This window comes from Mauremys mutica, chromosome 1 (genome assembly GCF_020497125.1).
Source record: "Mauremys mutica isolate MM-2020 ecotype Southern chromosome 1, ASM2049712v1, whole genome shotgun sequence".
Taxonomy (NCBI): Eukaryota; Metazoa; Chordata; order Testudines; family Geoemydidae; genus Mauremys; species Mauremys mutica.
The window spans coordinates 109582920-109596992 of record NC_059072.1 but is presented as its reverse complement, the minus strand read 5'-3'; the positions used below and the strand labels follow the sequence as shown (position 1 = coordinate 109596992).

The 14073-nt window shown below is 39.6% G+C and overlaps 1 protein-coding gene across 2 annotated transcripts in view; it reads right to left on the bottom strand.

Moving 5' to 3' along the window:
• TMTC1 (transmembrane O-mannosyltransferase targeting cadherins 1) overlaps nucleotides 1–14073 on the bottom strand; it is a 196382-nt gene that overhangs the window by 99032 nt on the left and 83277 nt on the right. For both annotated transcript variants that reach the window (XM_045002256.1, XM_045002255.1), the window contains one exon: nucleotides 9000–9189. In XM_045002256.1, the coding sequence (XP_044858191.1) occupies nucleotides 9000–9189 (190 nt within the window). The remainder of the gene's footprint in view (nucleotides 1–8999; nucleotides 9190–14073) is intronic.

Here is a 14073-nt window from a genome sequence, read left to right as displayed (position 1 = left end):
AGCTAGAGTTGGCAATAAGAGAGCGGCAATTGCAAGAGGTTTTCCTTTCTTTCTTTCTTTGAACACTTCCTGAGTTGCTTACCCATGTTTGCTTATTTGAAACTCAAGATTTGCCTGTGGCTATTAAATGGATGTCTCTTTCTCCACTCCATTACAGGGACAAGACAAGAACCATCTCTCCTCCTTTTGAACTATCTCAATAGATTAAGGGGCGCCTTCGTAACAAAGACCTGAATCATTCCCTGTCAGTGAGTCTCAGATGGCCCATGTTTCAAGCATTTGACTTCAGGCACAGAGAAGTTAGTACCATTAGGAGGATGGATGCATATGATTGTAGCAATAAATGCTATTCATCTTCAAAGCCCTTACAATCCTAGGAGGTAAGTAAATAATCTATCTATGAGGAGAGTGAGGTACAGAGAGGTTAAGTGACCACAAAAGGAATCTGTCAAAGACAGGACAGGATTACAACTCTGCAGTTTATTTTTGGCACCCATGGATGTGTTTAGACCTCTAAACCATATACAAACTCAGAAGGTAACTTGACATATGCTTACAATACCGGTTGCTCATCACAATTCTCAACCATCTTTTAACTTCACTATTCACCAGGCCTATGACAAGTCACTGTCAACATGACACTCCTTAACATTTCATCAGCTTGCATATTGCAAGGGGGCAAGATTTGCAAATGTCTAACTGCACCTTCCATACGCAACAGTAAAGAAAATAGTATAATTTTCAGTGAAAATGTAGTCACCCAAGTTAAGCTTGGTGTCCTAGCCAAGTTCTAACAGCCCTATGTTTACAGAAAGCAGCACGAGTTCTTTAATCTCCGGTCAGGAACTCTGTTTTACTTTCCATCCAAAGAGCACAATGCCCCTTAAATACCAGGCCTGGGTTCAGCAAGTCACTAGCAACACCTTCCTTCAATAATTAGGCTCTCTCTGACTATCTCCCTTCTAAGTACTGATAAAAACATCAATATTTTTATTGACTAGATGTGGGCAAATCTGACAAGGAACCACAGAACCTCCATATGTATGGAGCCACACAGTTGTCTTTTTACAGTCACTATTCAGTGAACTTTAACTGCCTAGAAGTGTCTGTCCCTGTTCCTAGCATTCAGCAGCACCAAAAAACTACTTCCTTGTTCTTCAGCAGATCAAGAACACACACAAGGCTGGAATCGATCAAGCGTCATTGGCTACTTGACCAGGGAGTGCCCCTCAGGAAATCTTCAGCACTGATCACAACCACTGGGAACTAGTCTATTGCGATTCACTTTCTTCTTTAAGAAAAGGGAATTAATACGCCATAATGGAAACTAGGGCTGGATTTTCAGAAGTGCTAAGTAACTACAACTGCTACTGAAGCAAATGGAAGACGTGAATGCATAGCACCTCTGAAAGTCAGGCTCTTCAATATAGAACAAAACAGTATGCAACGCATTCACAATTCAATGACTCAACAAAGAGGCAGAAATTTAACTTACTGAGATTTCTTTTTATTTTAATATTGTTTTTTTCCCCCCAGTAGGCTATATCTATCAGCTTCCCTTCCATTTTTACACAGCCAAATGTGTTTTCTTATAGCTAACTATAAGGCACGTTCAAACTCAGGGCAATCCATCACATCTGAGTCTTCATTATTAAGTCTTCCAATGGCTCTCAGAAGCAATGGGTTCATTTTATCTGCCTCAACCCCTATATCCTCTAGTTCAGTGGTCCCCAATGTAGTGCCCGTGGGCGCCATGATGCCCGCTGGGGTATCTATCTGCGCCTGCGTACTGGCAGGAGGATAAGGATCCGCCGAAATGCCGCCGAAAAGCGGCAACATCAAGAGGCGTCGCCACCAAAATGCTACTGATTTTCGGTGACATTTCAGCGGCGACGCCTCTTGACGTTGCCACTTTTCGGCAGCATTTCAGTGGATGCTTGTCCGCTAGCCACGGTCCTCGGTGGCTCGTCGTCCGGCGCCCACCAGATGAAAAAGGCTGGGGACCACTGCTCTAGTTGCACACTTAATGGCCTTCTCTGAACAGGATGCAAGAGGGTGTACATCCTTTAAATAGCCTGGAGCATTCTGAAAGGAAATACAAAAGAATTTGGCTCCAGGAATTTTAAAAAAATAAATAAAAAAAATAAACTTTGACCTTTATGAATTTATTTTTTAATTCAGACCCCAAGTTGCTATAGTACATGAAGAAAGAAGGAAGGTAAAACTTAGCCTAGACAGTGCTTGTTATATGTATACAGGTAATCTGGTTTGGAGAACGGACACTGTTCTCATATAGGATGGAATGGTTTATTGGGGATCCCAATAAAAATAATGAGACAGACCTTGAAACCCTACTGTATATCGCAAACCAACTCAAAACGGGAAACATTATCCCATTAGCCTGGACATTTCCTAATCATTAATCCATCTGTTTTATTCATTTCATCCACTGTCTGAGGCCCTGATCCAAGGCCCACAGAAGTCAAGAGTAGTCTTTCCAGTCACTTTAAATGGGCCTTGACAGTCTACATTTTTTTTCTTCCGGTTAATAAACAAAGAGGAGACCCCAAAACATAATTCTTCAGTGCAAAAAAGGATGGAAATGCCAAAACTATTTATGTGCCTGAAAAAATCCTGCAGGAACTAAGGATTCTGTGCTGTGACATGCTGAGTATGCTCATATGTATGAAAATTAATTTGGGCTATATTTACGTAGCACATGTCAAGCCTGTTTTTCCTTTCAACTAAAACTACCACCATGCATAAAAGAACACGGACAGTAAGTATTTTTACAAGTTTGGCAGCTGCATACAGAGAGATTACAGTCATTTTCTTCTTTTGCTTGCATTTTCTGGTTGACATACCTATAACCTCAGGAAGGGTTCTGTGGTATTTTCCATCAACAGCAAGGATACTTAGCTGATCAACCTGCAGCTTTTCCATACTCCTAGAAGTCAGCCAGCAAGACATGCAGAGTTCCTCCAAGTGCTTTTTTTCTTCCCTTTCCTTCATTTTTAGCTAAGCAGGGTCTTTATGGCTTATTGCTCCCTCCCTGAAGCAAACGTTAACAACAGATGAGGCATAGAAAACCTCACTGCTAAACATTAAGAACATCAGTACTGACCTTAACTTGGTGTTAGGAATTCATGGGGGCCCTCAGGAAAGTGAAAGCAGGATTTATTTTAAATGGACCTTTTATGAAAATGACTGTGGTTTCCAGCTAGTCAGATATATGCAGTCGATAAATAGCCTTATTCACCTTGCAGTGTCTTTGAAGCACTTGGGGACAAAAGCATTGTTCTGGAGGGTTGAGGCAGAAGAATTTTGCTAGACATACTTTCAAAGACTGTGCTGTTAGCATTAGAGGATATTTTAAAAGGTAATTGCTCTGAGAAAGGTCCGCAGACAGTGATTTACTAATGAGATGCCAAGCATGGGAAACCATGCAAAAGCCTCAAAACCTGTAGACTAAGATAAATAGCACAACAGAATATACTCAACAAGTACTGGTGAAAACCACAGAAAATATATATATAAAATATGAAGTTATTAAACATTTAGAGCCAGAGAATTCATAGTTTGTGGGATGACTAAGGAATCTCCCTGGCTTTTCTCCCTACCTATAAACCACCATGTAAAGAGCAATATCATGCAATTTACTGGAAGAAATAAATAATTCTGTATTAAGTATCTTGCCATAACTAAGGAACATACATACAGAAATGTGAGAACCAGCTCTATTTTAAGATTAAATATGAAGTAAAAGCCACTGCACAACTATATATAATAAAATGGTTTGATAATAATACTTTGCCTTAATTGCATATAGTACTTATAATCTGAAAAGCATCAAACCCTCCTGCGTCATATGTAGCTATATTACATATAGCAGCACTTCAAATACTCTAAAAGCAACACATAGACCATGAGAGATGTTTATGCCTCCTCCTCAGCCAGGCACAAAAAAAGGGGGTTTACTCTTTAGCTAATATTTATAACACTTTATGCTTGTTTGCAGCAGAAACTGCCATAAGGTGCTTTAGCAATGTTGGTCATGAGTACAAAGGCCAAGGAGAATTCAGTGGTAAGGCAGAGGGAATAAAGTCAGTGACAAGGCACATTAAATTCACCCTAAAATGACCTCCAACTCTTTCAGGTATGGTATCCTCAGTTTTGTGATTCTGCTGTCCACATTCATTTTGTGAATGACACCCCTACCCAGTTCTTCCCCCATAGCAACATAGGCCCAATCCTAAACTTTATTCAGGCTATGCACACAAAGAGTTTTGCTTGCATAGGGAGCATGGAATCTGACCCATTGTATGCTCTGCAAATTTTACAGCTAGAAGTAGAGGACAAGTTGCAATTTAATCATACTACTGATAAAGCAATGGCCTAAAAATGCCAAGGAGAGTGGCAGATCAACCATTTAAAGGGTATTCCTTTCATGCTCCCTGAATCATTGTGATACACCAATGAAAAAGTTGTCATCCTGACAGTATGCCAGGCATCCTTTCTCCCCACTGTCTCAGCAGGTACAGTTCCCTTCTGCATGGAAAACCAGGAACTGTAAGTAGTTGCTTTTGCTACTGACAATTTCTAGCATCAGAGGGACAGTAGATGCTTTGACTGATTTAGTTGGTAGCCAGAATTTAAAACTGGATAATTACTTTCAGTGACTCTCTTGTAATTCACCTAGCCCCAAATCTAGAAAATATAGCAGCTCCTTTCTTTGTCGCTAAGGTTGGGTTTACCGTGTTCTATTCCTGCTCCTGTCTCTTTTCATTAAGTTTTATATAAAATGTAGGAGTTAACAATAGGGTTTCTGTCTCTCTACCCTTCCCCTCTGCCTCTCCTCCCCTTCCCATACACACAGACCTCAATCAGTTTCAATACCTTTTTTAATTAATCTGGTTGTTTATGGAAAGTTCTTCCCTCTAACAGCCACACAGGACACTTCCACATTGGGGACTGGAATTTGGGGCCAAGATTTTCAATAGTAACTAGCAATTTGGAGTGTCCAGTTTGAGATACCCGAAAAGAGCCAGATTTTCAGAAAAAGTTAACCACCTCCCTTCTGAAAACTAGGTCTCATTAAGCAGTCTCAGACTGGGCATCCCCAAACAGATGTACCTCAAATCACTAGTCACTATTGAAAACCTTAGCCTGCGATTGTAGCTGAGTCTTTCTTCATTTGCAGTACAGGGGAATCTAGAAGTACTACAGGAGACAAGCCTATTAAATCCCATCAGGCATTATTTACTACAGTCATTGGCAGCTGAGTGTAACGGGACAGATTGTGGCAGCTGAAAAATGAGCCTGCAGATATAAAGGGTATAGACGGAATGGCAAGTCTTACTCAGGTGGTGGTGCAGTTCTTTCTGTCCTTGGAGGCCTAAACAGCATGCTTTCCAGAAGGAGGAACTATGGTTAATGTGTAACGGAGTCACCAGTAGGTTACAGGTGTGCAGAAAACAGGAGACCTTCTGTGAACCCATTTAATCAAGGCTACTAAACAGGTTATTAGGAAATAGAGTTTACTGATGCATTTCCTTGCTATGCAAAAAGAGTAGCAAAGTTGAAACCAACAGGAGCAAAGGGAAAGAGAAAGAAGCAGTGACACTCATTCTACTAAACAATCAAAAACCGGACAGCTGCCTTTCCAATTCGTGCAGTTTTCAGGGTAAAACTCTCTCCAATGAAATGAAGTGGCCCTGTTCCAAGCTTGGCATATGCAAAACTAGTGAGAAGAAACCTCAGAGCTATCAGTCTATGCTCTTTCTGGGGTATAAATATAGAGCATTCATAAAATTAAATGGAACAATCAACCATCATGGCTTGGATGTCCTTTATCAGCAGTGCACATATATTCCAACAGTGTGATTACCCTAATCACAAGCATCAACAACAAATTAGTCCTGTTTAAAATGTAGTGGCAACAAAGCCATCAATCCAACACACACATTCTGTAATTACAGTCCATGTAATATATTCTATAATTCTCTGTGTGTACATGCCACATGAGCACACATCCCTACATACACACCCCACCACCACCACGGAAAACAATTCAACATTTACTGTGCTGATATCTTTGATTTTGCCACAGTCATTTGCACACAGGATTTTCTATTCTTAGTACCACAGAACAGAAAATGCTACTGGCAACCAGAGTGTATATATGTGTGTTTGCACATGTGATACAGAATAGCAGCTTGCAGCATTGTTGTAGCCGTGTTGGTCCCAAGATATTAGAGAGACAAGGTGGGTGAGGTACTATCTTTTATTGGGCCAATTTCTGTTGGTGAAAAAGACAAGCTTTTGAGCTTACACAGAGACCTGAAGAAGAGCTCTGTGTAAGCTTGAAAGCTTGTATTTTTCACCAACAGAAGTTGATCTAATAAAACATATTACCTCGCCCACCTTGTCTTTCTAGAGATTAATAGAGCATATATATAATCCTTGCCTTATTAACGTTAAACTCATTCCTTAGCAAAATTGTAAATTATCACTTCCAGGTTATACTGTGTTATGGGAAGAGGAGAAAGAGCAACAGAAAATTAAAATGTGAATTCATGGAACTCAAGATTTGATTCAATGTGAAATAACTTGATATGCCTCATTCTAAATAGCATAAGTAAACTAGCCAGGACAGCCTGCCATTTGTCTGGTAGAACGATGGTCTTTGCCTTTACAAGTGAGTAGTGTCATCTTAAAATGTCACTGATTTCTCATTTAGAAATGCGATTTTTTAAAGAATTGCACCTGCAAGTCATGCTCTCTGTACTCCTTTCCCCCCCCTTTGCCTTTATAAATAGTAACATACAAATGAAAACAGGATAATTAGTTTCTACAAAATTCATCTACTCTTATTGTTTGTTCCCCACCCTAACTCTTACTGCTTAGGACATCATAATCCTCTCCACAGCATGTAATGATGCAAATTACTGCAAAAGCCACTTAAAAAAAATGGGAAAATTGTTTATCAAAAAATCCTTTTTTTCTTACTGAAATTCAGAATATTTCAGCCCTCTCTAAGTCTGACTAGAACTGTGTGAAGCATTCACAATAAAACAAATTCCCATGTGGCGCCCCTTAATCCAGGATTCATTACTAACGCCAAGTTCAGAGCAGGTTTGCTATAAGGCTGGTAAACCTTGTTCCATGTCAAACCTCTGACATTTATGGTTTAACAGGGGTTGGACATGAAACCAGATAGTTTGAGATGCATTTTACTTTGTGTTTTGTTGTTCATTTGAACCAGGAACTCCAAGCAAAAACTGGGGGGGGGGACCAACTACACAAGGCTCAAAGTAGCAAACAAGCAAATCCTGGAAAATTAAATCCCTGCATTGCGCACAACCCTAATTTTGACAACTGGTAAAAGATAAGAAGCTAGTGAAACCTCAAGGAATAAAGGGTGGGATTTCAGAAGTGCTCAGTGTTGAGCAAATGGGAAATTTTATTATTGCTTTCAATTGGAGCAGAGTTAGATCAAAGCAAAGCCCTTTTGAAAATCCTCTCCAAAGATTCTGATTTTACATCAAAGTATCTAACAATAAAAAATACACAAGACATATGACCTGTAGGCAGAACTACAGCATCGCTAAATAGACTGATTTCTCATGTTTTCCATATGGCATCAATTGACATTTTAAAGAATCCAAATTAAGGACTCAACAGTCCAAAAGTCTTTGTCATTTTTATCCTCCTATCAAGAGCACATACATAACTCTGGGCATTCAGGCAGTATGAGCAGGACCTGCACTTTTTAGCATAATTCAAGAGCTGTCTGTTACCATATAATGTTTTTTTGGCTTAGTTATCCTTAAGGAAGGAACTCTTTTAAAAATGATCAACAAACCACTCGGTAATTATTTCTTCTCACTTTTAATCACAAGATATGACTTCACTGGTTGTAACTACCCCTTATTACTAGGGATGCCTCTTATTTTAGACATTTATTTCATCTCTGTCCCACACAAATCCAGTATAATCTCATTTACACATTTGCAGTGCAAGTAACGTGCATCTCCAATACTGATCTCTGAAAGTGGATTTAAATAACATTGTCCACAGTATGGTTGTGGTCATGTTGTCCCAGGATATTAGAGAGACAGTGGTGAGATAACATCTTTTATTGGACCAACTTGTATCTAAGGGCAGGTCTACACTAAGGGCGGGGGTCGAACTAGGGTATGCAAGTTCAGCTACGTGAATAGCGTAGCTGAACTCGAAGTACCCTAGTTCGAACTACTCACCCGTCCAGACGCCGCGGGATCGAAGTCCGCGGCTCCAAGGTCGACTCCGCCACCGCCGTTTGCAGTGGTGGAGTACCGGAGTCGACCGGAGCGCACGGGGAGTTCGAACTATTGCGTCCAGATTAGACGCGATAGTTCGAACTCCGAGAAGTCGAACTCACCGCGTCGACCCAGCAGGTAAGTGTAGACTAGCCCTAAACAACATGTCATTTATGCTAAATAATGATTCCCAGATCATTTTCAACTTATTACACTCAAATTTGTTCCTCTTATTGCGTCTCATATATATGTTTTAGTTGGTTTAGAGGAATAGATAAAAACATAAACTTAACCCTCAAAAGCTAGTGACTGACGAAGCCAATGGCAAAGATCCCATTGACTAATGGTAATTGAATTGGGCCCTTAGATCATGATCCAAAGCTCATAGAAATCAAGGAGAGCTTTTCAATTGACTTCAATGGGCTTTTGGTCATTAATAGTAATTTAATACAGCACTTTTGGCTAAATTCTGGTTTCAGACCAAATGAATGGGAGCAGCATGCATACATCTGATGGCAGAATTTAGCCTTTTGGATTTACCTGTGAGAGTTATAGGGAAGAATTTTTCCTCTTACTGTCTATTCTGTTTGAAAAAAAACAAACAAACCCTCAATTGTTTTTATTGGTCATTTCCTCAAAGATTAGGTAACAAAAATAGCATATAAACGATAAGATTGTAGTGTACTTTTTTAAAATTACCTTGAATGCTGTTATGCAATGTAAGCTGAGTAATATCATAACCACCACCAGGAGAACTGTAGCTAAATTCCTCACATCCCATATCGACTCAATTAAAGGAATACTCCCAACCTGCCAGTCATAGCACAGAGTAATTGGTGCTAGCAGAAGCCAGGAATTGAAGGCCAGGAGGTACGAATAAGTTAGAAATCTGAAAGATGAAATGGAAATACAATACTTAGAATGTTCTCGATTCCATGTAAGTTTCTTCTTATGTTGAGAGCACAGTGAGTTCATGCTGATCCAGTATATAGTCAATTATTGTCCCTTATACTAAAGAAAAAAATATATATATATGAAGATAGCAACACACCGCTCTATAAATATGTCTTCAACATGTGTTATTTATAAACACCATAAAACTTTAAACCAATTATCTCTATATGAGAATTGTACATCAACTTTTGAATGGCTTGACTGTTCTGCATATAGTATTGGAATGTTATATTTTTGAGGTGACTATTTTTTACCTGCTTTAATTCTATGTAATGTTTTATTCCTACAAAAAAAGTAATTAAAAGTTAAAATTATATATATAAGAGAGACCCACCAATCAGTCTCTTACAGCAGTATTGCTGGAATCCTGTGATGCAAAGCAACCCTAATTCTGGCTTAACCAGCCATTTGAAGATTCCCTCTGTGCAGAGGAACTCATGGGTAGCTTAGAGCTGCTGTAGCAGTTCCTACATCAGACCCCCTCCCTGCTCTCTAGCAGAGGGGGCAAGAAGCCCAGATCAAAGTTGGTGATTCCTGGCTCCCATCATAGCTCTTGGGGGGCATGAGCAGTTGGCGTGAGGGGGGCTGCAAAAGTGGAGGGGCAGAGAGACTTCTAACTTTATAATTTGGTATTTGTAATGCAGAGGGGATTGGGAGGTGGGCACATGGGAAACATGCTACCTTTTGGGACACGTGAAAGCATCTATGGACTGGAACAGGAGCAATATGAATGCATCTAAGTAAATAATTTGACCCTTAGCCACTTGGCAGCTACTTATTTTCAAACCTGAAAGCTGCTCTCTCGAACCATGTTTGCAGAAGAGTTTAAATACATTTCTCTGTGAGCTGCTGAAATTGGTCGAGTGCTCACAAAGTCCATTGAGGGGAACTGTGAGATTCATAGACTATAAACTTTCATTGGTTTAAAAAAAAAACAAAGGCAAATATATAGAACCAGAAAGCACAGAGACTTGCATATAAATAATACATTTATACAATATAGCACTTTTTCATCTGTGTCTGCCTCAGTTTTTGTATATTACACTCTGGTAGCTTACAGATTTATTAAAGTGATCCCAAAGGACTCCCAAGACATGTACAAACATATATAAAAAATCATTTCATCCACCACTTACTGTGAAAACAGCGCAATTACTCAGCAGTATGCAGAACACTACACAGAATTTTAGGACAGGAGGTACAGAACAAAGTAACAATGACTTTAGGCAGGCAGTATAGAATTACTCATATTGGAATTTGGCTAAGACACAGGGACTAACAACCCTAACTTTTGTGTGGAAATTTTTTTTAATAACCACAAGTGGTTGGAATCTTGATTTTACTTCTCATCCCAAAGACACCATCTCCAGCAGCATAATGTCCCAACACCTGAGCTGATCAAAAAGTTGTAAGGCTGTTTCACTGGGAAAATTTCCTTTTCAGGATAGTTTTTCAAAGTAGTTTTTCCAATTTTGATATAAAAATTGTAAATCCCACAATTGTTAGGTTTTTCCCCAATTGTTTTCCTCCTTTTTTCATTTTGCCATTGTAAAGGGAAAGAAAAGGAAAGGAAAGGAGTATAAGGAAGGGGATTTTTTTCCTCCCATAGGAACCCCCCCCCCCCCGAAAAAGCCAGTTTCTCATCTGAAAAAGTTTTGAATAAAAAATTTTGATCAGTTCTACCCATCGTCACACTGGGCCATTGCCTCATTACTCTAAATGAGGAATGCCACCTTCTAAGTCAGCAAAATCACGTTCTACAGTATATGGGGGTTCCTCAGAGATTCACCAGTTCAAAAAATGATGTAGCTCAGCCTTGATCAGCATGCGGGAGCTGATGGGTTTATACAGCACAATGTCATATGGCATGACTTGCCATATTTCCAAATGAAAACCATTCATATCACTCAGTGAATAGTGTCAGGCTGTAATACTGTTAGAAACGTGGCTAAGATTTTCAAAAGTGAAGAGTGATTTTGGGTATCCAACTTGAAATGTCTTAAATTTTCAGAAGATGAGTTACTGAGTTAATAAAAGGGCCCTTAGTGCAACTTGTGTATTGGTATGTTCAAAAAGCATCTCAACAGTCATCCCAGATGGAAGATGCATCAAATTACCAGGCAATTCTGAAGCCTCATCACACTTCGACTATTTATCTTCCAGAGAGGAAGAGAGAAACGACTCGATACAAACGAGCGAAATGCTAAAGGGTTTAGATAACAGACAGGTTGGCCTTCAACATCCACTCTCCAGGATACAAGAGGTGATAAAACTTTATGCAGCATGTAACAAATATGTGGAATTTGTTGTTACAGCAAATTGAATCAATTTAATGTGATTTTAAAAGGAATTCCAAATACATATATAGGCAAGTGTAATACAAAGCTCTACACTCTGCTGGGAAGTTAGTTCAGTGCTGATGATCATGGGTTTTGTGAATGGATCTATTTCCCCACTCACTGAAGTGTTTTTGCCTTCCCCATAAACCTCAGGCACAATCCACTTCTGGAGGCAGGTTACCAAAGTAGGCAGACCATTATTCTGTTCAGTTATGGCAACACTCAGGTTCCTTAATTGCAATCTGCCAATAGCAGTGAACTATTTCAAAGCCTATAAAAAACATTATGTACCATACATAGTTGACTGGTGCACATCTCCGTACATCAGAATAGAAAACCGTTGGCCATTTCTCCTGATGTCAATCCTGAGAGTTCTCACTTACCTTACTTGGTTTAGAATGCATGCACCACGTATCCCAGAATGGCAAAACAGAAAAAAACTGATTGATTTTCCAGCAGGCCTTTTTGAATTGTAAAAATTCTACAAGTGATGTTTCTTATCACCAACAATTTGGACAGTCTTTCAATTTTGGTAATCTTGAATGTTCTGTCAGTTGTGTACCTAAAAATGTTGGTGGTTTTCAATTTTTATATCAAAACTGGAAAATTTACACAGTTTTTGCAAAACTGCAGAATATGCATGAAAACCTTGCATGAATATGCATGTAACCCTGCAGAATATCCAGGCCTAAAAGATTTGTTTTCCACAAATAGTGGATAGCTGTTTTACCATCTATACTTCAATGTGATCTCTCAGACTGATAAAGCAAATATTTCTGTAAGAGCAATGTAGGATTCAAAACTTTTCTCCAATGCCTGCAGACAGACCAATGAGGCAAGAGAATTATCAAGATAGAAAGGAATGGTGCAGCATTCTCTGTTATGTCAAGCAAGCAAATTTTATAATGTATGAACCTGTACCCCTGCAAATTGTATTGGAAGGTAGGGACTAAATATGCTACAGATTTTAGATAAAATATAAATCTCTTGAACTGACTTTGAATTTTCTTATATTTAAATAATGGAAGAAAAAATTGAGGGGGTGGACAGGAGCCACATTCAGGCACCCACATGATTTCCTGTAAATCCAGCATTGCAGCTCTTTTCTTTATTCAAGCATGCTAGGTAAAAGTTCAGTGCAGGCATAACCTTTCAAAAACATTATTTCAAAAGCTGACATAAGATAGAAATAATTTGCAATTTTAAACAGAAATGAAACCACCTGGAATTATTCCAAGAGCTAGTTACATTTTAGGGGCCTAGCTATAGTCAGCAACTAAAATATTTCCTTTTAATTAGCTGACTGACAATAAATTACATTTTAAATTAATCATCGTCCCTGTATTACTACTCATTTCTGCTGGAATTTCAAGAGGGGAAAAATGTACAGTGCTTAAAACATTTCTTTCGGTCAGGCCTGCTGCATTTCAGTCTAGATAACAGGGTAACTTGTCATGGTGAGGAGACAACTGGAAGAATTTGCCTCTTAATTGGCATCACTAAGGCCATGGCTACACTTGCAAATTTGCAGCACTGCAGCAGGGTGTGAAAACACACCCTCTCCAGCGCTGCAAATTGCGGCGCTGCAAAGCGCCAGTGTGGTCAAAGCCCCAGCGCTGGGAGCGCGGCTCCCAGCGCTGTACGTTATTCCCCACAGGGAGGTGGAGTACGGACAGCGCTGGGAGAGCTCTCTCCCAGCGCCGGCGCTTTGACTACACTTAGCGTTTCAAAGCGCTGCCGCGGCAGCGCTTTGAAGTGCAAGTGTAGCCATAGCCTTAGTGTCAATTGACATATCCCTCCCACCTTCACCAAGCCAGTTACCTGGGTTTGCATTGCAGTGGAGATCAATTTTTAATTGCGCATTGAACATGGAAATACAAGTTTCAGCAGTTGTCAAATGTGGCTTTCCCAGTCCCCCGGTCTCTGAAATATTCAGAAGTTGCAAGCTTTCTTTAGCTCTTAGACGTCGTCATGGTGACCCATACTTTCAAATCCTCTAAGGCTAGATTTAATGTCATGTGCTTTATTTGGCACAACACTTATTGCATCTGCTGCAGAAAACAGGAGTATGATTCTGCTATCTGAACTGGTTGCCTTTAGTGCAGAGAGTGTTATTTTAGGCCACTGTTTAAACTCAAACAATATAGGACATAAATACTTGAAGAATCGTCTGTTACTCCAGGCAGTAGTTGAGAATGATTTAGAATGGAAAAGTCACAATCTCAGTATTGCCAACCCCAACCATTCAGAAATCACTGAGTCTGCTAAAAAAAATCATGTGTGGGTGTGTGTAATCTGCCTTCTGGACTGGTTTTTGAACCTCAAGGGTTCAAGTTTTCAGGCTTTTCTTTGCAACAATGACTTTCATTAAAAAAAAAGAGAGAGAGAGAGAGAGAGAGAGAGAAGGCTGCTCTCCTTGCCTAGTCAGGTGTGGCTTTAAGAAAAGCACCAAATATTGTGAGAGATGATAAAATTGTGAG